Source organism: Phoenix dactylifera, chromosome 1, assembly GCF_051530095.1.
Source record: "Phoenix dactylifera cultivar Ajwa chromosome 1, Ajwa_hap1_PhDact_Kaust_v1.1, whole genome shotgun sequence".
Taxonomy (NCBI): Eukaryota; Viridiplantae; Streptophyta; class Magnoliopsida; order Arecales; family Arecaceae; genus Phoenix; species Phoenix dactylifera.
Genome location: NC_143190.1, coordinates 9,316,852 through 9,342,255, shown reverse-complemented (window position 1 = coordinate 9,342,255; position 25,404 = coordinate 9,316,852). Strand labels below are relative to the sequence as shown.

The following is a 25,404-nucleotide window of genomic DNA, read 5'->3' as shown; positions in this document are numbered from 1 at the left end:
TTAGGTAAGAAATACGTTCTAACATAAATGCATTTGGAAGCTTTAATGCATTTATAGCTATAAAGATACATAGCATTTGAAGGAACGCTCAGCTTGGAACTTACTATAATAAATGGATTTGGGAGTCGGAACCTTAGGCAGCCATCTCTATCGCCTAAGGATTGAGCCGTCCTTGATTTTGGAGGTTGTGGACTAATTTGCTGTGCCATCCTCAGATAGACCAGATATGAGGTGCAAGCGTTCGCATACTTATTTTTGTGCGAATTTACTTCCTCAAATTTTGGGGGACGAACTGACCCAAGTTCCCATTTCCGCATAATAGTTCTGTGCGGACTTACTTCCGCGTAGCAATTTTATGAGCGCGTCCGCGCATAAACCTAATCCATATCCTGCATGAGATTGAGATATGTCCGCATATTTATTTCTATGCGGATTTCCTTTTTTCGCATAGAAATTATTGTGAAAACGTCTGCACATGATCTCTGTATGCCCCCCAGAATCTTGTGCTAGGAGCGAGATATGGTCGCACCAAATCCCGTGCTGGTCGCCGCATATTATTTCCATGCACATTTACTTCCGCATAACAATTGTATGCACGTGTCCATCGATGGATTATGCTGCTTGACGACCTCCAATCTGTCCCCGACGAATCGAACCAGACCACGAGACTCTACCATTATCAGTCGCTGGATGGAGATCAGATGGTTGCTACTTGAATTTCCGTTCATTTACCGTGGCCCCCAACTGGTGCACGATGGGAGACCATCCACGAGAAGAATTGGGTTTAAAGGCCTCTCGCCGTTCCAGAGAACCCAGGGCTCGGCTGAAGACCCGGGTGCTTCCCGATCTATAGCTAAAGGATCCCAAGATGCAGCAGGTACTTCCGAAAACCCTAACTGAAAAAAAAACCCTAACCCTAGATGTCATTTACACTATTACACTAGCTCCTTCTGGGTTCGTTTTTTTGTGCAAAATATGGAAATTTTTCTGAAGATTTTGGGCGGGGATTTGGAAGGGGGAAGGGGCGGAGGCGCAGGTGACGTGGGAAGATCAGCAGAACATCAACAAGTTTGGGAGGTTGAACAATCGCTTCCACGAGCTCGAGGACGAGATCAAGGTCGCGAAGGTATAATCTATTCGTAGATTTATTTATAATCGATATTGGACGTCTGTTTTTATATTTGTTTTGGCTTCTGGATCTTTAATTTATGGTTTGGAAGCTAGTATCTTATGATGTTTGGTTTTTTCCTTGAAGTTTCCTTTTTTTTAACAAATTAAGAATTTTTAATGCTTCAAATCTCTTTCTGCACCGTTTTTTTTAATGTCATTTGTTATGCTGTTCGAGCATCATCTGTTATGCAAAGTTTGTGTATCTTCCTTGTAATTTGTTTGATATGGGATGCCTGTTATATGTCCATTTTCTCGTTTCCGTTTTGTTTGGTATGTTATGGCAGCTGCTTTTTCTTTAGAGTTCCTCTGGATTGCATGAGCTTAATCTCCATCCTCAACAAGGTTTGCGTCATTTTCTTATTGAAGGACGTTTGAGGTTTCACATGAGATAAGGTTGTGTTTTCCAATAATTCAACACCAATTCACAAGGTTGGCTAAGGTGCTTAAAAAACATTCAACACGTCAAGGTTCATACATTGATCTTCAATCTTCACAGTTCGTATAACTTGGATAAAGCTTTTAGTTAAGCTCAAGGTTTTCATGTTGGCGAAGATCTCAATTTATAGCGGTGTCAGGCACTCATTGATATAGTTATATAAAATGTTGGTTCTTTTTATCTCAGTTGATATAAATCAATATTTCTTGAGATATCAATTCGTATGATATTAACATATAGATGGTACAATATTAACATATTGATTGATATTTTCCAATATTTTTCTTTAACTTCCTAATAGATTATTTTTTTTTAATTAATGAATCTCAAAATCAATGCCCAAATATAGTTGCCAATCCTGGTTTTCCATTCTTGGCCAAGATTTCGATATCTTGATCAGCTAACATCCCAAAAATCAAAACTTTTCCATCTCGCCTGAGATAAACTGGGATCTTGGATCGCCTCAGTCTTGGTCACCCACCAAATTTATGGATATCTCAGCTTATTAAAAACCTTGGTTAGGCTAAGGTTGAGTTATTGTTTACAATTTGAAAGCCTTTATTCTTCTCTTTCTATGAGTGAAAAGGATAGACTTTAGGTGCTGAACATGGATCAAAATGGTTTCCTAGGTCAACTTTTAAATCAAGGTAAGAGTTGAGCCAATGAGAAGGGGAGTTATTTAGGGATTGATGCTCTTATCGCATCAAGTTAGAGTCAGCCAAATAGAGTGTTTCTTCGGCCATTTACATATCCAAAACCACAAACCAACACATATGTTTTGTCCGCATCTATATCAACCTGTCGCTTTTAAACTTGAAATATGCTTATTGGACCTTTAAAAACTTCAACAAAGTTAATGAAAGAACAGTTCCCACTTCCTTTTTCTTTCTTTATTCATGTATGCTACTCTGCTCGATAGTCGAGAAATTCAATCAACATCCTTCAACTCACTGTCTTTTGTAATGAGTCATGTATCATAATTACCTAAGAGCTTAACTGGAGGTGACACAATATCTTTTCTTTTCTTTTTATTGAAAAATCATGTATTTAAAATCACCTATAGGTGACGATTAATAGGTCCTCTGAGCCTTCATATGAAAACTGAGTTTTGAGGCATCCTTTGGCGTTGTGCTTCCAAAGTCTGGCAACTCTATTTGTAGAGGCAGATGGTTATTCAAGGTGTTGACACTTACTTCTATACTCTCCTTCCTTTGCATATACTAATAACAGTTAATGATGTCGCATTTTCACTTCTAATGGGAAGGTGATCTTAGATGAAAATCTTATCTCTAGCGACAACAAATGAACTGGTGAAGCTATGTCTTAAATAGTGTGGTATTTCTTCGCAAGTCTCTACAAACCTTGTTGTTCGTCCTTTACCTCCGTTCCACCTGATGCCCTTACAAAAAACTTTCACCTTCTAAGATACCCTCTGCTCGCTAGAATTAGGCAGCAGACATTTAGACATCCCAACATGCCTCCCGCCATACATAGCACCAAATAGGTTGCAGTCTATGTGATGAACAGTGGTAACATCCTAAATTTAATACTCTCTCCCATAGTTATCTATTCATTAGAAATATTTTCAATGGCTAAGTTCAAGTCCTTGTGCCCTTTCGATGCAAGACAACAATCTTTATGCGTACACAGCCTGCTACTTCAATATATGGTAGTACCTCTTTCCCCTTGCCGCAGAGAAGACTCTGCATATTTCCTAGAAATTTAGATGCTCATACATAGACATGGATATTGAATGGGCATGTAAACATCCCATCCCCCCTTTCAAAAAAAAAAAGGACCCACACAAACCCAAACACACGTGGACACACAAACACGAAGCAAAATAAAGGGAAAGATAGGAAGACTTAACCTTAATATAATGATCAAATTCCAATTACATCTGCTAAACGCTAAGTATGGACGGTGAGATGGATACCTTAAGAGAAATCTCTTAGTCCCATTAAAATTATAGGCCAACATAGGTACCCTTTAGAATTTAATGATGAAATGTGAAATTTTCAACAGTTGCCCCGAGGTAGGTTTTCATTTTGTTTTCACTTTTTAATACATCTCTATATGATAATGAATAAGCATTAGTATGATATGATTGGCTATTGATGTTAGTTAGTATACATCTTTTGTCTCCAAAATACTTTGTGCTATCATAAAGTTTGTCATTTGATACATCTTTTGCATCATCTTTCTCAAGGTGATTAAAGCAGTCAGCACTGATACTATACTATTTATGCCATTTTTTCCTTACCAAGTAGTACATGTTGATATTCTTCAAACATAGCTCTCTTGATAAGTCTTGGACATGATTAGAACCTAGTGATGATGTAGAACATATAAATTTGTCTCACATTGATGGGATAAGGCAGGGGTTGGTTATGTTTATCTTATATAATGTCTTAATTGCTATATAATAACTACTTCTCCAATGCACTTATATGTTTACACATGACTGTGGCCTTTCCAATTATTCCTTGTGAAGTGGGATGTCAAGAATGGGTTGATGGTAGACTGAGATGGGCAAGCTATGAAGGATTAATGGACCACGGGGCTGTTGTCCTTAAATCAGATAGTAAGAATAGAAAATAGAAATAGATTTTAGGGGATTCAGAAATTCTAGATTTTACTCAAGGAAGCTTGGTTCTTAAAGGATTCTGGGGATTATGGATTACAAGGGAGATGTCTGAGCGATTGCAAATTTTTGTCATAAATATGATAGATAATGTTATTAGATCTAACAACAAAGAGATGAGATGGTGCAATGCTAAAGTTATCCATGTGCAGCAGTGCAGTGGCAACACTTAAAGATACTGTGTTGTGCATGTATTTTTTCCCTCTTTTATTTTTCTGGGAACACTACAAATACATTATATTGTTAGACATGTCGGTCACTTATGTGATAGATTCTAACACCAACCGATTAAGCACTGGTAGTGTCCATGTTAAATTGGAAACGATGGTTTTTCCATTTTCTACTGAGTTGCATTATGATCGTTGTTCTATATCATTTATCATTGAAAAAAATAAAAATATATAGAAAAGACAGATTACAATTATTACTGAATCAGGACATTATCCTTGCCCCTATTTTAATGAATAAACTGGAATTTTATCAAAAAAAATGAATAAACTGGAAAACTACTCGTACCATTTGTTTTGGTTTGTAGTTTGCCTGGTCGACATTAAATTCAGAACACTATCAGCTGCCAATCAGCAACTGCTATATGCAAAAAGTATCATAAAAGTGATGGCAACATAATGTACTGGGTAAGTTGGCCTATGACGTGCTGAAATTGTTAAAGTTGGGCATGTCTAACTCATTTGTTAATGTGTCCTTCCTTTCCCTTTTATGTGAATTGACTGACCTTGTTTTCTCTCAAAGGGGGTGTTTTGATGATGGAAGACCATGTCCTCTGGTAAGATCTTCCCCGCTGGCTCTTGGTTTAACTCTTTGGAATTTTATTCTCAAAAAACTCTTTACCATGGAAGCAAAGCAAACCAGTGAGGCGGAGGATCCGGTGAGCACCGATTATCCCTATGTTTCTGGGATAAGATAAAACATCCTGGAGATCGAATCAGTTATTCGCTAAATTAGAGATTAATTGTGCTTGTGGCAGCCTGGGCTTCTTGTAGTGCTTCTCTTCCTATGTAAATTTAAAAGGAGGTCCTTGCTGGGAAGATCTTTTTGGGGCAGATAAGATCTTCTGGCATCCAAACACCCCCAAAAAGTAGAAAGTTAGACAGTGGAATTGTACGTCTTAACTGCCTGAAATACTGGGCAATGTAATTGTGATATGAGGTCTTGCTGAACTGCACATTTCACACTGTGAACTCTTTAGTTTTTATGTGGATTGATTTATCTTGTTATATCTTTAGAAATATAACATTGATATATGTATGACGGCAAAATCGTATCCACCTTACTGCCTGGAACATTTGCTATGTAACTGTACTGTGAGAGCACCTGCTTGACTGCTCAGTTAACTTCTTGAAAGATCTCGTCATTTTAAGCTACAAAAGTAGGAAAAAGAGATGCAAAATTTTGATGTAATTCCTGAGACTTGTCATGGACTTGTTTGCTCTGTTCTGCAGGAAGCAAATGAAAGTTTGGAGGATGCCAGCAACGAATTAATTTTGTCTGATGAGGATGTGGTGAGGTTCCAAATAGGCGAGGTCTTTGCTCATATGCCTCGGGAAGAAGTTGAGAGCAGGTTGGAGAAGATGAAGGAGGATGCTAGCAAGGAACTGGAGAGGCTGGAAGAAGAAAAGGAATCTGTACTTGCACAGATGGCTGAGCTCAAGAAGATCTTGTATGGAAAGTTCAAGGACTCCATCAACTTGGAGGAAGACTAATTGGGGCTTTGCACTGCCTCGTGTTTATTTGTGTTCCATCTCCATAGTCCTTAACAGTGTACTTTTAATAGGCTGCCGCTTGTTTGCTAGAAGTTCGTTGGTCGGTATTTTCTTATCATCTGATGAACCTCTCAGTTCTATAAATTGGGCGCCATTGATGTCATTATTTCTTCCAAAAAAAAAAGTTGTATGAATGTGTCCTGCTTTTCTTGGGATGAATCCTTAAGTTACAGCAATCTGGAAGTTATTATATTTGTTGTCCTTGGTATGGTCATTAGAGGCTGGAAGAAATGTTCATCAGCTTCTTCATTCTGCGGGGAGTTGAAAGGACTTTTCTGATCTCTACTGCAGATGAATTATTAAATGATGTTCATGTGGTCAATGATACCATGCATGGTATGCTCGTGGTTCGGTCGCCAACAGGGATTTTAGTATTTTAGAGCCCATCATCAGAAAATTAAGCTTAGGGAGAATGCTGATGGAAATAAGAACCTGTATTCAGCATTTCAATCTCGCTGCGTAGAAATAAATCATGAATTGTCCCTTATTTTTAAAAAGGCTATTGTTTGGTCTTTGTACAAGACTTTCTTCCGTCTGATAACCTGTGACTGGTTAGGAGGGTATCATCTCTTGTATCATCACTTTTCTTTTACTCTTTTGGCCTTTTCCTGTTGGCCTCAACATGAGATGTCTGGGATCTTCTTGTTTAGCTAGCAGCCATCTATGCCTTTTTTTCCATTTTTTTTAAATTCATAATTTTTATTTCTTTGCATCTTCCAATAACTAATTGAGATTCTACCACAAGTTTTATTTTAGTTTTTCCCATTATTTGTAATGCACTTTTTCAGCATATAGGGGATTGGATTTCGAGCTATACAAGGGGAGGCGGGAAGATGTTGGCGGGGGATGAGGGAAGGGTGGGAGGGATTTTTTTTGTAGAGTTTTCAAAGAAATCACCTCTTGGAGAGAATCTTGGTTCCCAATACTTTTTTTTATCCTCGTCTTTTTGTCTATCTGGCTTTTCTCACCCAAGGATTTGATTCTAAGGGTGCTTGTCCCTAGACAATTGGGTCCAACATCCAAATAAGCTTTTTGTCGACATGTTAATTGCCACATGGATGATGATATTACCAAATTTTCACAAAAATATATAATAGTTGCAGGAGTAGAGATAAAGCTTACATGTTTATAATTAAATAAAATTATATAATTTTGTTGAAAATAGAAAAATATAGAAGATGATTAATTAAAAACTATTTTGCTTGTAACTATCAACATGACACACCTTCCAAAGTCTCAAGATATGCTTTAGATATAGCTAACAAAGTGCGCAAGCCATCTTTGACAAAAGTAGGTCACATAAAATTATTTCACCATATAATAGTAGCTCATTACTTAGAGCATACATAAGCATTCTATTATGCTAATAGACCTTTGGGATTGGTTTTGATTGCCACATAAGAATCATGCTCTTATAAAACCATTGGCAATCTATGATTGTGTATTTTGTGCGACTTTTTTAGCTTCATAGCAGTTAAGAATGACATAGGAGTAATTTCGATAATAGATATTCTCTATAACTATTTCACCACATGCTAGTAAATTATTGAATGAGCGTATTAAAAATCTCCATCCCCTCCTTATCCACATTCTTAATTCATTCCACTCTTTTAAAAATTAAAAGAATATCATAGCTCTTTTCTATTTCATATTTTTTTTTTATCTTTCTTATTTTTCAGTGCCTTTGACTTTTTATAAATTATACCTCTAGCGTACATCGCATATGTCAAGAATAATGGTATATGTTTAATAAATAATTTAACAACATCATTGAATGAATAATTGTTTGCAAGTGCATAAAGTATCAAAAAATAAATATAAAAACAGCCTTCAGAAACAAGAAGAGAAAGATCAGCTATCCACTCAAAAAGAAATGAAACATGAAAAAATAGTGGTCAATTCAAAAGGGTAGACCCTAATCATTTTATTCGACAAAGCACGTCTTTTAAAATCTTCACCATATCCCAGTGAATCGCCAATTTAGACAATCAAACTCATGGATGAAGTCAGCACATTGATTTTACTTTCCCTTGGAATAGTAAAACAGAGAAAGCTATGACAAAAGTAAATCTATGAATCCCCTAAAATTATTTCATCAAATGTTAGTTTGCAGCACAGTAAATTAACCCAAACGCCCCAAGACTCCACCAAACCAGCGTTCCAAAACCCTCACACAATCCCACGTGCAGCAAGAAATCGTTATAGCTCTGGTTTCAAAACTTCTGAACCCAAAAGAGCTTTTCCAATACCAAAAGGCTTCAATCCAAACCCAAATCCCCCTTTTTCCCCCAAAATATTTGGCGACCCGGCAAACCCAGATTTCAAATTTCTCCGCTTGCTCGTTGGTTCGAACTTTTTCGTTCCCGCCAAAAAGAATTCCCTCCCCCGCTCACCACCACGTGCGGGGGAAGGTCTTATTTCCCCATCTCTCCAGGTGAGCATAATACAACGGATCTATTTTTTTTCAACCCTCGCCCTCATTTAACACCCCCCTCTCCCACTTCCCCTCCCCTCACCCTCCCTCTATCTCTCTCTCTTTGTGTGCGTCTGATCTGATCTTCGTCCCTCGTCGGCCTCTTCGACGCTTTTGTCGATCATCGCCAGTGCCGATCGTCGGCGCCGTATTCGCTCTTCCAGGTAACAATCCTTCCCTCTCTTCCTGCATCTCTCTTCATTAATTTACGTAAAAGAAACCCAAATGTGAATCTTTGGCGATGGTATGAGCTATTTTAGGGTTTTCTTGCGTGTTCGCCTTTTTTTTTTTTTCGAAGTTCGTAATGGTTTACTTTGGCATGATGGATGAGGGATTTTTAGATGTATTTCTTGTTTTCGGCTGCAAGCGGGCAAAAATTGAAGGTCCACTCTCCGTATATTTTCTATCTTGATAGAAATTATTCAGCAGTTGACTGTGTATTTTGGTAAAAAAGCGGCGAGCGAGAGGTTACATTTTTTCGCTCTATGCTCCCAGCCGCAAGGGTTTGATAAAATGGACTCCCTCGTCGCATTCTCTCCCTCATTCTTCACTTTTGCATTCTGATTCCATCTTTTTCTATCCTTGGTTGCCGCTTATGATGGTGATTCCATTTCTTTTATCAAGTCTCATTTCTTTGATCGTAGATGCCCTATTGCGCAGGAGAGGTCTTTGTTCTTAAGGCACAGTCTCCACGCAGCTGGCCGTGGATCCATGTGATGGCTGATGAATATGGATTTGGTAGTGAATGGGAGAGGTGGCTCAGGGGTTTTACATGATCTCTTTCAGTCTCGAATTATAAGTTTGGTGCAGCTAGAGTTTCCTACTGAATCAGATTCTTTATGTTTTCCATCTTAGAGCATCTTGTTTCGTAATGGGAATTTGATTTTATGATCCTCTCCAACCAATTGCTTCTTTTCTCTTAGGGTTTAGTACAAGACTCTGCAAGTCCATCTACTGCACATTAATGTGTTTCCATCCTTACAAATGATTTGATGCTATGAAATAAACGCTTGTAAAATGGACTACCGTTGCATGCAATCATGTGGTATCTTTTCTCTGAAGCCAAACATAATTGATATCAGTTGTGGATGCCTTTTATGGTTGTATTCTCTGTTCTTCAGTTTATTTACTTGTTCTTCTTCCTGTTGGGAAAGATTTTATTATGTAATCATGTAACCATTCATGGAATCACTTGCATCCACCTGGGGCTTGTGTTGCGATAAATCTTTTATCTTTTTATTAGCTAACTAAGTGATATTTATTATGCCTTTTCTTATAATTTTTTTGCCCGCTTTTTATGCCTTTAGCATCAGCTAATAGAAATTAGGTTTTCCTTTCACAATGATCTTGCAGTTCGTGAGGTAAATCCCTTGTCAGATTTTGTCAAAATCTTTCTTAGTTTTTTAAACATTCAAGCTATACTATTATCTCTATATTTATCCTCTTCAGCATGAAATTAACATATATACAAAAAAGAGAGTCATCACTGCATTCTATTACTGGTGTTACCTAATAACAAAGTTTTACTGCATTCTATTATTGGTCACATCAAGTTTTTTATGTTCTCAGAGCATAAGATCCGTTCCCCTAACTCAAGCATTTTCTTTCTTTCGTTAAACCAGATGTGCTTATGTTGGATTTATGTGCTAAAACTTTCATCTGATTCCATCCATTATTTTCTTTCTCCATTCAAGCTTCACTGCTTGCCACCTGTTAGAAGTTTGCTAGAACTCTTAAAAATGATTATTATTGGAAAGATTCACCAAAAGTCACTTGAAATCACTAAAACTATCAAAAGATTATCCAAGTTTGTTAGCTTGATCTCAATTTGTTTTGGTTTGGCCAATTAAGGTTGTCTTTGGCATTTTTGGTGATTTTATCTCTGGTTTTGTCCAAAATATTAAAAGGGAAACAATTAGACAAGATAAAATCCTTTTGAAGTTTATTGTATTGTTTTTATTGACCACATCATTTGAGTGTTACTTATGTTACTATTATTATTTTTTGTGTCAGTTCTGAAAACAAGATTTATATTGTCCATGAGATTTAAGCTCTAGCAGTGGTTCCACTTTATTAAATATTTTATTTGATATTCTTTGGAACCCAATATTTTAGCGTCTCCTTATCTTCTTGAAGCCAGTAGAAATTGAAGCCTAACTTTAATGAAGTGCTCCATAAAATTTAAAGAATGACCAAGTTCCCATGTATATGATACGTTTGGCCTTGTATTTTAGTTCTTGCTACTCCAAAGTTGCCCCAATTTTGGATCAGTTTTGGGTGCAGCTTAATTTTTTTGGTCTTGGCCGTAAGTTTGGGCAATAGAAGCATTTAAGAATTTTGATTCTGGTCATATGTTTATTTTGCTATGATATCGGGATTGTTGTTAGAGTTCCTGCATGCATCTTGGGCTTTTGGTTCCTTCCCTGATACCTGAACTTTATTTATTTATTTATTTTGGTGAAGTTTGACAGTTGATCACCCTGTTGGAGTTGATAATTGGTGCTTGGTTTTTGGACTTATCAAACATACATGGGGAGTATGGCATGGAATCTTGGTTCTGCAGATTCTACAGGTTTAATTATTACACATGCTTCTAATATAAAGTTTTAGTACTATAGATGCTTTTTATTCTGTAGGTACGACTAAAAAGTTCAGTGGTCACTTTGCTAGTCTTTTTGTCTTAAGACTAAAATGCTCGTGGTTCACATATAGGAATCTTCCCATAAAATGAAGGCTCGATATTGAATCTCTATAGCATGATGAGTTCAGCTTTGATATCTTGTATTTTTAATCTACATGTGCCGATCATTTTTATTGGTTTGCATATACCATGATTTGTATTTATAAACAAATTAATATACATCTTCTTGTATAACAATTAAACATTCTATACTTCAATTCCCTTATGGCACTTTTTAAGTGGCCATGAGTTTGTCTTGTGCATATAGTGGCAATTGCGTAATAAATTATCAATCTTGTCTAAGCATATCTTTGCCGCCATGTTTATTGGTCTTTTTATTCTTGGAATTTTTTTAAGTAATGCATGACAACCAAGCTTTAATGGTTGGTAAGGATGCCTAAAATGTAATGCAAGTGTGATACCTTGATTGCCATGGAACAATTGAGACTTGCTTGATTTCTCTAACCTATGTGTTCCTATGTTTCTCTTTTAACTAACAAAATTGTTATTTTCCATGCTTACATTTGCAAAAAATTATCTTGATGAGTGATGACACCTCCTTGCAAGGGATGGAAATCAAGCAGGCTGGGTAGGGTTGGTGGTCACCCTAGATCCAATCCAATACCTTAAGACCTTTACCCAGAACCCAACCTAATACCCTAAGACTGTTGCCTAGAACCCAACCCAACCTGGCCTTTAACCTAAACTCTACAACTAAAATCAAACCCAATCTTAATTTCTTAGGCTTGTTTCAACATCGAGTTGAGTTAGGTCGAGTTGGGTCAAGTTGGGTCATCTAGATCAGTTTAGCCAAGTCATCAATAAATGCACCTATGCCATATATATGATATCTAAACATAAGATGCACACACTAGGTGATCTTGAAAATTAGGCCACATATAAGATACACACACATACATATAAGTTGCATATGTAAAATTAGAAATCTAAGATAAAATAACAAGGAAATGTATACTAGATTGTTTTGCAGCATCTTTTATTATTCTTAAGTATGGATTGTTTGGATTGACATCAAACTATATAATTTTAAGAAAATCAATGAAATATTAAGGGACTAATATTTGATAAAAACTTAATATTTGAATGCTTATCATTGCAATGGTTTTGCTATCTCAAAATTTATACAATTTTTTTTCCTTTTTGATGCTAATTGTCCATTCATGAAAGGAATGTTTGGATGGTTTGGCAAGTGACCGGTGATAGTTGATAGTCGGCTACATGGAATGGTAATGCATCACAAGTACCTTGATCGTTCAAAACCTAAAGGGCAAAAACTTTTGACTGCCAACTACTAAAAATAAATGACCGGTCAAAATTACTGGTTTTCTCTTAAATAACATAAAGTAACACACTTTTATATCTTAATAATGGAGGGAGGAGAGGAAGAGAGAGAGAGGGGGGGGGAGTTTCTCGTTCATTATTTCATGGCCCTCTTGCCTTTCACTATCACTGCTATTGCCTTGGCTTGCATTCTCCTCACTGCTATATCTATGCTATCAAATCACACAAACACACACTCAACCCATGGTGCCTTACAACTTTACAACAATTATGACTGGCCAATGGGTATACCAACATTCTTCAATTACACTCCCTATGTTGGGGCCCAACCATCTTAGGGGGCGTTTGGTATGGGGTGATTGGCCTAGGATCAAGGGTGATGGGGGTGAAAGTGATGAGATTACCGTGTTTGGTTGTACCACGATGATCTTATGTGGCAGCGATCCTAAATCACTTCCACTTCTCAAATCACCGCTCATCCCGGTGATGGGATACCTGTCCTTGAGGTCGGAAATTCAAGATCACCCCAGGGCAGTGATCCTAAGTTGAAAATTATAGACCAAAATACCCTTTAACTTTTCTTTACGCTCGAGTCGTTACCTCTTCCCTATCTCCGCGCCGATCTCTCTCATCTTTTTGCTCTCCTTTCTAGCGAGCGCAGGAAAGGAGTCCGAATGCTAATAAAAAAAGGAAAGCCTCCACCCAAAGGAAAGCTTTCGGGAGGCAAAGAGAAGATAACTACAAAAGAAAGGGAGAAGGCAAAAAGGCACCGACTTGCGATGAAATAAAGAGAGGAGAGAGAGAGGGGTAGGGAGGTTCCTTGCCTTGTTTTTTGTGTCTGATCGTGAGATTTGAGGAATCAAAGGCCCTATATAAAACGGGAACAAGAGCTGGCTATGAGTCTTCCCCTTTGATGGAAGGGAGGTGGAGAGTTGCCTTCTGTGGTTGAATGGCTGCTTGGGGTTGAATGGTTGCTATGCTGTGATGTTGTAGTTGCTGCTTGGGTACTCGAAGGGGAGATGATGGGATGAGATTTTTATTAGTTAGATGGAGTGAATTTCTCATAATGCCCTTGCCTTCTTTAGTGAATTTGTCCCTTTCTGGACAAATTCTTTCCTTTACCTTGACCATGAAGTGCCATGGGATAATCTTTTCCTATTTTGCTCTCGCTTGACATGGTAAACAGTATTGCCAAGTATTATCTCAGTTATTTAATCAATTTCATGGGCCTTCTTTTAGAGTAATTACTTTTCCGTGCTTCCATTCAAGAATCATATTAAATTGAAGAGGCACTATTGCTATCTAAGGTTAGAGCACTATTGCTATCAACCATAAATAGATGGAAACAATGCTAAAGATCCATAGTAAATTTTATTAGCATGAATGGTCGTCAAAGAATCAATTTTTTTTTTAGTGGGGATTAAGCAAAAGAAACTTATTAAGTGCTACTAAAAGTAGAATATACAACAAAATTTTGGAGCTATTATAGGAATTAGCAATATTGACGTATATTTTTGATTCATGAAAATTAAAAACACATAAAAAATCTATTTAAGATATATCAAAGGTATTTGTGGTATTATGTGGTCGGTAATCTTGGATCTCCGTACCATACCAAACAAGTTATTCATGGATATTTAGAAATTTTTAATCACTAGACCATGGCTTATCAAACACAGTGATCTTAGATTACTGGGGATCAAATCACTCTAGTATTCGGATCACCGGAGATCTTAGATCACCGTGGTGATCCTGTTAGGGTTACCAAATGCCCCCTTATAGTGATTGTGACTGGCTATGGGTTAGTGCCTCATGTTGGTACTTTATTTTGGTAATTCCGTTTGATATAATTCTCTAACAATGAGCTCCATGAGAAAGTTGGTGGGTGAGGTGGATGAATAGCTCATTGGGTGGATTTAGTGCTACACAGATATGCCAAAATCTGGCTTTTCTTTTCTTTTTTCCCCCATTTTTTTTGCCATGTCTGGAGACTTGGACACTTCATGAGACACCTTGACACTTACAAGCATTGAACCATGATGCTGTTATGGTAACATTTAGCAAAGGTTTTGTGAATTGTATGAAATTAACAAGCAATTGATCCAACAAACTATTCATTATGCTTCTATATTTATACATATTTAAAGATACATCTATATAATGCAGGCATGTCCTTGTCCAATATTTAAAAAAATGCTGTATCTGACTCTTTTGGACACCTAACAACTGTGTCATGGGTCTAACTAACATTGGGTTGATCACGAAACTTGCAGTGAACCCAAGCTCCAACATTTAGTGGAGGAGATGTTGCATGGTGACAATCATGTGCTCTTCTAAGTTGATAGATAGACACATGAATAGAATCGTTCATCGGAAATAAATATAGAAATAAAACACAATCTGTTCATAACTTGGATATCTGCTTATTTCCTTATATACCCTTTACAAATGAGTGGCTAGGATTCATTTTCAAAGTTCTATAAAATATAATAGAATGTACCATAGTGAACTCATAATTAAATATCTAAAATAGTAAATTATTCTAATGAGTTACATATGAATATGAAACTTGATATAATAATTACCATCATGTAAAGTATCATGTATCAACATACACCTTATAATCTACTAAATATTGAAAGCACCGTACTTAGATATATCTTATCTAAATATTTTGCGTGGACCCCTTTTCTCGTTTTCACTATTGCTTAGACACGAGAATGAGAATCAGACTTCTCAAGTGTTCAAATGTCTGACTCGATATGAGGATAAAATAGAGATACAAGGATACATAGGAAAGAATATATTTCCAACTAAATCATATTTATATAGTTAAATATTTATGATAGAAAACACTAAAACATATTGTTTGTAAGGCCTTTCAGTATATATGCTTCTTGTTCAGACTCCTTGATTAACTTAAGGACATTGGAAAAATAACATCTTGCAATTTTTATTCCAGAAAGAACTATTTAACATTAAAATGAAGGATTGAACCCATCGTTGATAGATTTCATCTCTCCATCAATTTTTTTTATAACTTTTTCCCTCCACTAAAATGGGTTGGAAGGCCTGTATGCCTAATCTATGCAAGGTGGGTGCTTTATTCAACAATACAGGATGCCCCTGCATAACTTCTTGAAGTATTTCCCATACAATCGGTTCTTTTTCCCGAATTTGACTTTTAGCAATCCCTATGTTAGAAGCAACATGTTGTCTGATTAGACCACGAATTAAAAATATTTGGAAAAGCTCTATTGCTATTTCTCGAGGTAATCCACATTGATGTAATGAAAGAGAAGGACCCACAACAATGACGGAACGTCCCGAATAATCGACCCGTTTAACAAGCAGAGTCTCACGAAATCTTCCTTCTTTGCCTTCAATTACATCTGAAAATGACTTGTAAACTTTATTATGACCATCCCTCATTGGTTGCCCCGGGTAACATAAATCACCTCGGAGAAGTAATTACTTGTCCCAGGAATTAGGATTAGTCGCCACTGCTGATTGCCTCCCATCCATTTCTGCCACCGTTACTAAACAGAATTTTAAATTATAATAATTTTTAACTTCAAAATTTTGAAAACATGTTCGTATTAGAAGCAAGTTATAAGTGCCCTAAAGAAAACATGTGGGAAGCTGAATTGTGACATAGGTGAAACTTTTAGGAAGCTTCATTAGAAATGAAGTATGATAAAGATAAAAAACCATTTCAAACTAGTTCTTAGTAGTTTTCCCATGGTTCATCATTTGTTGCCAATGTGTTGTCTCCCTGTTTTTAACATATGATTTCATATTTCTAAACTTTATGACCTTTTTTAGACATCATTTTCTTCTTTGTGGCTTACATGTCACAGCAAATATATTGGTGACAACATATTAAAACAAGCGAAGATCACCAATGCAATTGCATTTTTTTCAACATTAAAAGAAACTCTTTTCAGTACTGTCTAATGTGATTCAGCTTTCTGTTTTCAAGCTAGTATAACCAATCTGTTCTGTAAATTGTAAAACGGCTTCATACCAATTTACAAGCCAATCCAGTCCATACATTATTGAAACCTTGAATTTTGCAAGAAGTATCTTCTTCTTGTAGATATGGATGCCTACATTTATGATGAGTGGTTATAATTGTGTTAAATGCTGTAATGTTAAAACAGGATAATAGTGGCTTACAAACTTTGATTGAAGCAAATGTTAATTTTAAACTCTAGTCTAGAATTAAATGGTTGCATTTAAGACCCAAGAGTTAAATGATTTGAATTAAGGCATTCTTTTACTTAATTCATCTAAGATATTTTTTGTCATATTAATAATTATTGGATAGTTTTCCTTATTTAATCCATAATTTTGAAGATTTTTTTATTGCCATTGCTTTTATCCCCAAGGTTTTATCTTCACACTTACTGAATTTTGTTTCTCTTTCATATTGACAATATGACAAAAATAGTTAGCCGATTATAATATAATTTCCAGGTACTTTACTGATCTTTTGTTAATTTCTTCTTTCCTCAGTATGATTTTGATTCATATTGTACTTTTACTTAAAATATCACTACATGTGCCATATACGTGGTATCTTCTTGGCTTATCAGCTTTTGACTTATTTTAAGATTTAATGTACCATAATAGGTCAGTAATTCTTGTTATGGCTATAGTCCAGGGTTTTATAAATAGTGGCATGGCCCAGTATTCTTGCTGGCCGGGGGTCAATTTGGCCAGTGTGTCTGCATAACTTTCTTGATGGGTCAATATTTTTTTTCACCTCATGATCTTTGTTTTCAAGTGGAATTTGATACTTCTACATTTTTTTTCTTATGCTTTCATAATTCTTCCTGTTGAGATATCACAGTTGTTCGCCCTCGCCCTCCCCCTGCCCAGCCAGGTGTGGAGGTGCACTGGCAGCATGGGACGGTGGGCAGACCAAACCTATCTTGCTGTTTATATCTGAGTCTGTAACATGCTTCAGCTTTTCAGCTATTCTTGTACTATGAAGTTTTAAATAGTCATCAGCATATATTTCCTTATCTACTCACCCAGTTATATATGGTATGGTGCCATCTATCCTTCAGACAATCTAAGATTATACAATCTATTCCTAGCCTTCTTTTTTTGTATTTGTTACTCATCATTTTATAATGCTTTCCTTTATTGTAGTGTTAGCTTATTCTCTTAGAAATTGTGCTCATTGGTTGTTACATTTACTTGAATTTTAGATCTCCTTTTCCTTATAGTTCCTTTTATTTCTTTAGAATCTATGAACATCCTAATATCACCTACAGGTGTGAAGAGAAAACACAAAGGAATGCCTTCAACGAAGAAAGAGAAAATCATTGATAACACCAAGGTGGAACATGAAATAATGACAGACATGAAGGAAGAGCCTGTCGAGGATGGTGAAGAACCTGTTGCTCGCAAGAGGCCGAAGAGAGCTGCTGCATGCTCAAATTTCAAGGAGAAATCTGTCAGGTTATCTGATAAATCTGCAGTTCTTGAATCAAAGAAAAACCGTCAAGTGGAGGAAGAGATGGCTGCCGTTGATTTGACCAAACTTGGTCCTGAAGATCTTCCACCATGCAGAAAACTTCTAGACTTCATCTTGCATGATGCTGATGGAAACCCTCAGCCTTTTGAAATGTCTGAAATTGATGATCTTTTTATCACTGCTCTTGTCATGCCCATGGATGATGATTTGGAGAAAGAGAGAGAAAGGGGAGTAAAATGTGAAGGATTTGGGCGGATTGAGTCTTGGTCAATTTCTGGTTATGATGAAGGGTCAGCGGTAGTTTGGATTTCAACTGAAAGTGTAGATTATGAATGTGTAAAACCTGCAAGCAGTTACAGAAGGTTCTATGATCATTTCTATGACAAGGCATGCATTTGTGTTGAGGTTTACAGAAAACTAGCCAGATCTGTTGGTGGAAATCCAGATTTAAGTCTTGAAGAGCTACTTGCTGCTGTTGTCCGTTACATGAATGGAACCAAGAATGCCTCTGGTGGATTTATTAGTAAAGATTTTGTGATCTCTCTTGGTGAATTCATATACAAACAGCTAGTTGGATTGGATGAGACCACAGAGAACAGTCATGTGAATTTAGCCACATTGCCAGCTCTTGTTGCTTTAAGAGATGAATGTAAAAGTAGAATAGAGTACAATAGGGTGCCTCCAATGGTCTCAAATGGTAGCGTGAAGATTAATGAAGGAGGAAATCTGGAGGGTACTGAAGATGAGGATGAGAAACTAGCACGGTTGTTGCAGGAGGAGGAAGAGTGGAAGTTGATGAAGCAGCAGAGGGGCCGTCGTTCTGGGACTTCTCAAAGGAATATATATATCAAAATCAGTGAGGCAGAGATTGCTAATGATTATCCTTTGCCTGCATACTATGAACCCTCTGTTGAAGAAATGGATGAGTATATCTACTTCGACAGTGACAGCAGCTACATGTCCTATCCTGACCTTCCCAGAAGAGTTCTGGACAACTGGGCTTTATATAATTCTGACTCAAGACTTATTTCTTTAGAGCTAATCCCAATGAAGCCCTGCACAGAAATTGATGTGACAGCTTTTGGATCTGGTAACATGAGAATGGATGATGGTAGTGGGTTCTGTTTAGAGGCTGACCCAGGCCAGTCTTCTTCAAATACATTTGACAACCTGGATTGTGGGTTTCCAATATATCTGAGCGCAATTAAGGAATGGATGATTGAATTTGGCTCTTCCATTATTTTCGTATCAATTCGAACAGATTGTGCCTGGTTCGTCCCCCTCTTGCCCCTGTCCACCCACACACATGCACATATGCATCCCATCTCTCAACTCGCATGATTAGCTAGAACATTCATTAATGTCTTTCCATTAATAAGCACAAAGTTGACATGGAACTACCCTTGTTAGTTGTGTCATCACTCTTGCAGGTAATATAGCACCATATTCATCCAATTTTATTCTGCTTATCTTGAAATAAAATCACTAATATGAAACAATTCTTAGAAAGGGTACTGTGTATCCTGTGGGGATACACTCAGATGGCCTGTTTGTTTTATTTGTTTTTTGATGTAATCCTGGTACTTATATGTGCTCTCCAATTACAGGTACAGATTAGGAAAGCCGACAAAGCAGTATGCTCCATGGTTTGAACCAGTCCTTAAAACTGCAAATGTTGCTATTAGTATCATCAAGTTGTTGAAAGAACAAAGCCGGGTGTCAAGGCTTTCCTTTGCAGATGTGATCAAGAAAGTTTCAGAGTTTGAAAAGCGTCATCCTGCGTACATATCCTCAAATCTGACATTGGTAGAGAGATATATTGTTGTGCATGGTCAGATTATCCTTCAGCAATTTGCTGAGTATCCAGATGAGAACATTCGAAAGTGTGCTTTTGTCACTGGCCTTTCAGACAAGATGATGGAAAGACGTCACACAAAACTTGTTATGAAGAAAAAAGTTGTGGTAAAGAAAGAAGCAAATCTGAATCCAAGTGCAACAATGAGGCCTGTGTTGTCCAAGAGGGATGTAATGCGTGCTACAACAACAAGGCTGATAAATAGGATATGGAGTGATTACTACTCCAATTACTTTCCAGAGGATTCAAAGGAGGATTATCATGAATTGAAAGATGTTGAGGAACCAGAAGAGAATGAAGAGGAAGAAATGGAAGAAGAGAACATATTGATCCAGGGGGAGATTGATTCAAAGCCCTGGTCATCCGTACAGTCTCACAAGCCAAAGCTTAATTCTAAGGAAATAAAATGGGATGGGGAACTAACTGACAGAAAAGATTCTGGGGAAACTCTTTATGGACGAGCAGTTGTTCGTGGAACTGTAGTTGCCATTGGTGGAGCAGTAACTGTAGAAGCTGATGAATTGGAAGAAATGCCAACTATATTATTTGTTGAGTACATGTTTGAAAAACTTGATGGCATGAAAATGGTACATGGCAGGGTAATGAAGAAAGGATCTCAAACTGTTCTTGGAAATGCTGCAAATGAGAGGGAGGTTTTCCTGACTAATGAATGCATGGAATTTGAACTGGGAGATATTAAAGAATCTGTAACTGTGGAAATTCGGTCACGGTTATGGGGACACAAGCATAGAAAGGAGTACTTTGATGAGGATAAGATTGATAGGGCAAAGGCAGAGGAGAGAAAAAGGAAAGGACTGCCTATGGAATTCTTCTGCAAAAGCTCATATTGGCCTCAGCAAGGTGCCTTTTTGTCTCTTCCTTATGATGACTTGGGCCTTGGAACTGGTGTTTGCAACTCATGCAAACAGAGAGCATCAGAGAGCAATGAATTTAAAATAAACTCCATGACAAGTTTTGTGTACAAGAAGATCGAGTACAATGTCCATGACTTTTTGTATGTCACACCCCAGTTTTTTGGTGAGAACAAATTCGAGGATCGTGGAACTTTTAAGGCTGGCCGGAATGTGGGACTAAAAGCCTATGTTGTGTGCCATTTGCTAGAAATTGATGTTACTGCAGGGCCTAAACAGCCTACCCCAAAATCAACCCAGGTCAAGGTCAGAAGATTTTACAGACCTGAAAATATTTCTGCTGCAAAAGCATATGGTTCTGATATTAGAGAAGTAAGTGCTTTCTTCATAATTTCTTTTTTTCCAGTTTTGTGGAATTTTAATGAACAGCTGCACTTAAACCACTATATGGTGCTTTCAGGAAATGAAACTAGTAATATACAATGTGCTTGTCTTCTTTTATTATCTAATTTAGCATGAATTCTTGTTGTAATAAATTTTTGGTGGCTGAGCTCCAGGTTTATTACAGTGAAGAGATAGTTAGTGTGCCCGTAGAGATGATAGAGGGTAAATGCGAAGTGAGAAAGAGAAATGATCTGCCAAATCTGGACTTCCCTGTGGTTATTGATCATGTGTTCTTTTGTGACTATTCTTATGATCCTGTAAAAGGAGCTCTCAATCAGGTAAATTGTCTTCCATTGCACCTCCATTACATCTGTAGCTAAAACTTCATCTTTCCTTCTGATTGGAATTATTTTTTTTAGCAGTTGCCTGCCAATGTGAAATTTGCCTCCTTGACACGAAAGGCATCTAAAACTACTCTGAAAAAGAATAAGGGTAAGGAAAAATGTAAAGAAGGTAGGCAAGATGGCTCCAATAAATTGAAGGACATAGCCCAAGAAAACCAGTTGGCTACGCTAGATATTTTTGCTGGTTGTGGAGGCCTGTCAGCGGGATTACAGCAATCCGGTAGGCCCTTCATTATCCATACTAGTACAGTTTGACAATAACTAGGTTGGGTTGCGCTGATCCTGTAATGCTCAAAACTATAGGTGTTTCATTTACAAAATGGGCAATTGAATATGAACAGCCAGCTGGTGAAGCATTTAGTAAAAATCATCCGGAAACCTTGATGTTTATAGACAATTGCAATGTAATTTTAAGGTGATTACTGAGTACTTACCTCTAATAATCATCCTCCTCAATCTACCTCCACCCACAAATAGCCAAAGCTTATAAAGCACTCAATACGGTCTTTCAGGGCTATTATGGAGAAGTGTGGGGATGCAGATGATTGCATTGCAACTGATGAGGCTGTTAAATTGACAGCTGGGCTTGATGAGGAGAAGCTTAAGAACCTGCCAATGCCGGGTGAAGTAGATTTCATCAATGGGGGGCCTCCATGCCAGGTCTGTCTTTTTATATATTATTAGACAAACATTTTATTGTATCCTTTGGATCACATGCTATAGGCACCATGTTCATTTTGTTTATATCTGTGCTGTTTATAATTTTGCTCAAATTCTTATTCCTTCTTCAGGGCTTTTCTGGCATGAATAGATTCAGTCAAAGCACATGGAGTAAAGTACAATGTGAGATGATTCTAGCATTTCTATCTTTCGTCGAATATTTCCGGCCACGTTTCTTCCTTTTGGAGAACGTGAGAAATTTTGTTTCATTCAATAAGGGGCAAACATTCCGATTGACTCTTGCTTCACTATTGGAAATGGGATACCAGGTTTCAATCAATACTCACCACCAGAAAATATTTGCCACATTCTCACTTTTTATCTCTAAAACTGTCATTTTTCTTTCTTCACCTCTTTGTTCTTGTTTAGGTGCGGTTTGGAATTCTGGAGGCAGGAGCTTATGGTGTGCCACAATCAAGAAAAAGAGCATTTATTTGGGCAGCTTCTCCCAAGGAGACTCTTCCCAAGTGGCCAGAACCTATGCATGTCTTTGCTAGTCCAGAACTGAAGATAACAATGCCTGGTGGTGTGCACTATGCTGCTGTTCGGAGTACTGCTGGTGGAGCACCATTCCGTTCCATAACTGTTCGGGATACGATAGGGGATCTTCCACCAGTCCCTAATGGAGCTTCAAAACCCACAATTGAAGTAATTTTCTCCCCTCGTACTCTGAAGTCAGTATTTGTTTTTCTTTCTCCATTGCCATGCTTCTTAAAGAACAGTAGAGATATAGCTTTTCCCCTCACAGTTCTTATTTCCCCTTCATGTAGTATGGAAGCCAACCAGTTTCCTGGTTTCAAAAGCTAATTCGAGGTAACATGTTTGCCCTGAATGATCACATCTCCAAAGAAATGAATGAACTGAATTTTATTCGGTGTCAACGAATTCCAAAGCATCCAGGTGCTGACTGGCATGACCTCCTGGATGAAAAGGTAAGCCTTTAAGATGTTATTTTCTACAGATGCTGGTATTGCTTTAGTTGAGAACACAACTAATGTGTAATCATTTTTCAGTTTCAATTCTGAGTGTTGATTGAGCTAGCATATATGCAAAATGTAGGTTAAACTATCAACTGGGCAAATAGTGGATTTGATTCCATGGTGCCTACCGAACACTGCAAAGAGGCACAATCAATGGAAGGGGCTCTTTGGGAGGTTGGACTGGGAAGGAAATTTCCCTACTTCGATCACAGATCCCCAGCCCATGGGAAAGGTCGGAATGTGCTTTCACCCTGACCAAGATAGGATTATCACAGTCCGCGAATGTGCACGGTCTCAAGTAAGTCACTTACTTTTCTTTCATTAATGAATATTATTTGCTTACAACCGCTTACAATTTGGGGACTAGAACTACTCATTCCTTTTTCCCCCTAATTCTGAAACTATAACCTTATCTGCATGCAGATAACCAAAACAATTACTGTATATATTTGTGTCTAAGTGCATGGACATATATGTTTATTGGCACAGATTTCTACCTTCTTAATATTCTCCGATCATTTCTAAGTATTCCTAATCCTGTTATCATGCAAAAGATATGGCAGTTTTACATATAGGTAAGACTATCTGTGCAAATAAGCCAAATTGCATTGTTCTTTTTCTTTCCTTCCATTTTTAGTTGAAGGAATAAGCAAGTTAAATGATATTTTCATAAAAAATATTGTTATTTCTCTAGAGCAACTTCATCTTCTTGAATTCAGTGCATTCCAAAACTTTGGTAGCATGCTTCCTCATAATACTTTGTACACCATAAGCTTCGTTTTCTTTCCTTGCGCTGCCTGACATTCCAGTGTATATTGGTGCATGCAGGGATTTCTCGATAGCTACCATTTTTCAGGGAATATTCAGAATAGGCACAAGCAAATTGGTAATGCTGTCCCTCCTCCACTTGCCTATGTGCTAGGTTTGAAACTGAAGGAAGCTGTTGATGCAAAGTCTTCTTCAGCTTGACTGTCTCATGGATGTCTCTTAGTCGTCCAGGGGTGCCACCACACCCACATTGGATCTGCTAAACTGTCTATACCTATACAAGCATCAGCTTTCATTTCTTCATTATACAAATTCTTCACATCAGTTTATGGATTCCTCCTCCCCACCATGCTAGAGGCAATTTTGAGTGGCTTCATGTTTTCTCAGATAGGTGGATGTCAGGTCATGGCTATTTTTTCCTTCTGTCTTGAGGGTGTTATGAGAATTAATTAGGGCAGGCCTTGCTCCATGTGACAAGAGTGTCAGGTTTGAAACATGGAATTTAGTTCAAACCAATGTGTAAGAGAAAAGGCCCTGAGTACTCCTAGAATTCTCTGGAATTGAGCATGCTTACTTCAAGGCTTCTTTTGTATATCTTGAAGAATGGGAATTGTCATTTATCGCTACTTTGGAAGTTAAATTTTTTGACACTTTTTTTCCAAGGAAATCTGGACTGATTTTGTAATGCCGAACTAGTCCACCTTTTCTTTTGGTCAATACAGTAAAGTTGTTAAACATTGCAGATTTGCCACCCTGAGATGTTGTAACATGCGAGCACCACTCTGGATCTTTATCACGGTTGTGTATTTAAGTTTGAATTGGCACGGTATGAGTTTATATAAAGACTTTTCAAGAAAGAAGTGCATTTGTTGGAGTACGATAATCAAGTAAAAGGATGCTTTAAGCCATGGAAAATCTGCGTCAGTTTCAGCATATCTTCCTTGAATTATGTATTTTAACTTTATTCTTCTAGAATTACTTGCTTCGTGTCTGCTTTTTGAATATGATATCAGTGAATATGTGACAAGCTTAATAAGAACGAATAGTGCACTACAGCGGGTGTAGAAGCTGTGAAAGGTCGCAGAATGTTCGAAGCCTGTCCTCATGTGAACCTTAATCAAGGTAAAAAAGATATAAGCTAGGTTTGACTAATTCTGACTGCTTTATTGTTGTAATAGCAATCAGCTGAATGCCGACTACATTGATGGATACTAACCATTTGATTGCTGAGCTCTTGTACCTTTCAGCTTAGAACTAGCTGAGCGGTTTAAATTCAGTCAAGTGCCTTGGAATTTTCAGCTAATTGCTAGTGCAACTAGTGGAGATTCACGGATCTTGTACCTGACGCTTATAAAGCTAATTCGGTTTGGGTCTTGATATCTAGTCTTTAGTTTCTGATTAATTTAAAGAAGAAAAAGGAGGAACTTGCAACCAAAGATTATGGCAA

At 37.4% G+C, this 25,404-nt stretch overlaps 2 protein-coding genes across 5 annotated transcripts; both read left to right on the top strand.

Moving 5' to 3' along the window:
• Positions 1-746: 746 nt before the first annotated feature.
• Positions 747-6,221, top strand: AIP3 (ABI3-interacting protein 3). Its single transcript, XM_008789900.5, has 3 exons — positions 747-877; positions 1,016-1,126; positions 5,711-6,221. Exons 1-3 carry the CDS (start codon positions 869-871, stop codon positions 5,969-5,971), a joined length of 381 nt encoding a protein of 126 aa, XP_008788122.1. The 5' UTR covers positions 747-868; the 3' UTR covers positions 5,972-6,221.
• Positions 6,222-8,237: 2,016 nt separating this feature from the next.
• LOC103718772 (DNA (cytosine-5)-methyltransferase 1B-like) lies at positions 8,238-25,334 on the top strand. 4 transcript variants are annotated; one of them, XM_088720435.2, is made up of 14 exons: positions 8,527-8,668; positions 9,165-9,303; positions 10,968-11,076; positions 17,772-19,245; positions 19,582-21,073; positions 21,259-21,423; positions 21,508-21,709; positions 21,793-21,904; positions 22,002-22,149; positions 22,281-22,478; positions 22,579-22,857; positions 22,980-23,141; positions 23,269-23,487; positions 24,018-25,334. In XM_088720435.2, the coding sequence occupies exons 3-14, from the start codon at positions 11,034-11,036 to the stop codon at positions 24,156-24,158; spliced, it is 4,635 nt and encodes a 1,544-aa protein (XP_088576561.1). In that variant the 5' UTR covers positions 8,527-8,668; positions 9,165-9,303; positions 10,968-11,033; the 3' UTR covers positions 24,159-25,334. The 4 variants fall into 4 exon arrangements, with proteins under 4 accessions (XP_088576553.1, XP_038970210.1, XP_088576561.1 ...); XM_088720427.1 differs by lacking the exon at positions 9,165-9,303 and having other exon boundaries at positions 8,238-8,668; XM_039114281.2 differs by lacking the exon at positions 9,165-9,303 and having other exon boundaries at positions 8,533-8,668; positions 10,976-11,076.
• The last annotated feature ends 70 nt before the right edge of the window (positions 25,335-25,404 follow it).

Excerpts from the sequence above, each read along its gene's own strand:
- AIP3 (XM_008789900.5), top strand. Across the intron at positions 1,127-5,710 it reads ACGAGATCAAGGTCGCGAAG|GAAGCAAATGAAAGTTTGGA; the intron begins GTATAATCTATT and ends TCTGTTCTGCAG.
- LOC103718772 (XM_088720427.1), top strand. The coding sequence starts at position 11,034 with ATGGGGAGTATGGCATGGAATCTTGGTTCTGCAGATTCTACAG. Across the intron at positions 19,246-19,581 it reads ATTCGAACAGATTGTGCCTG|GTACAGATTAGGAAAGCCGA; the intron begins GTTCGTCCCCCT and ends CTCCAATTACAG. Across the intron at positions 21,424-21,507 it reads TAAAAGGAGCTCTCAATCAG|TTGCCTGCCAATGTGAAATT; the intron begins GTAAATTGTCTT and ends TTTTTTTAGCAG.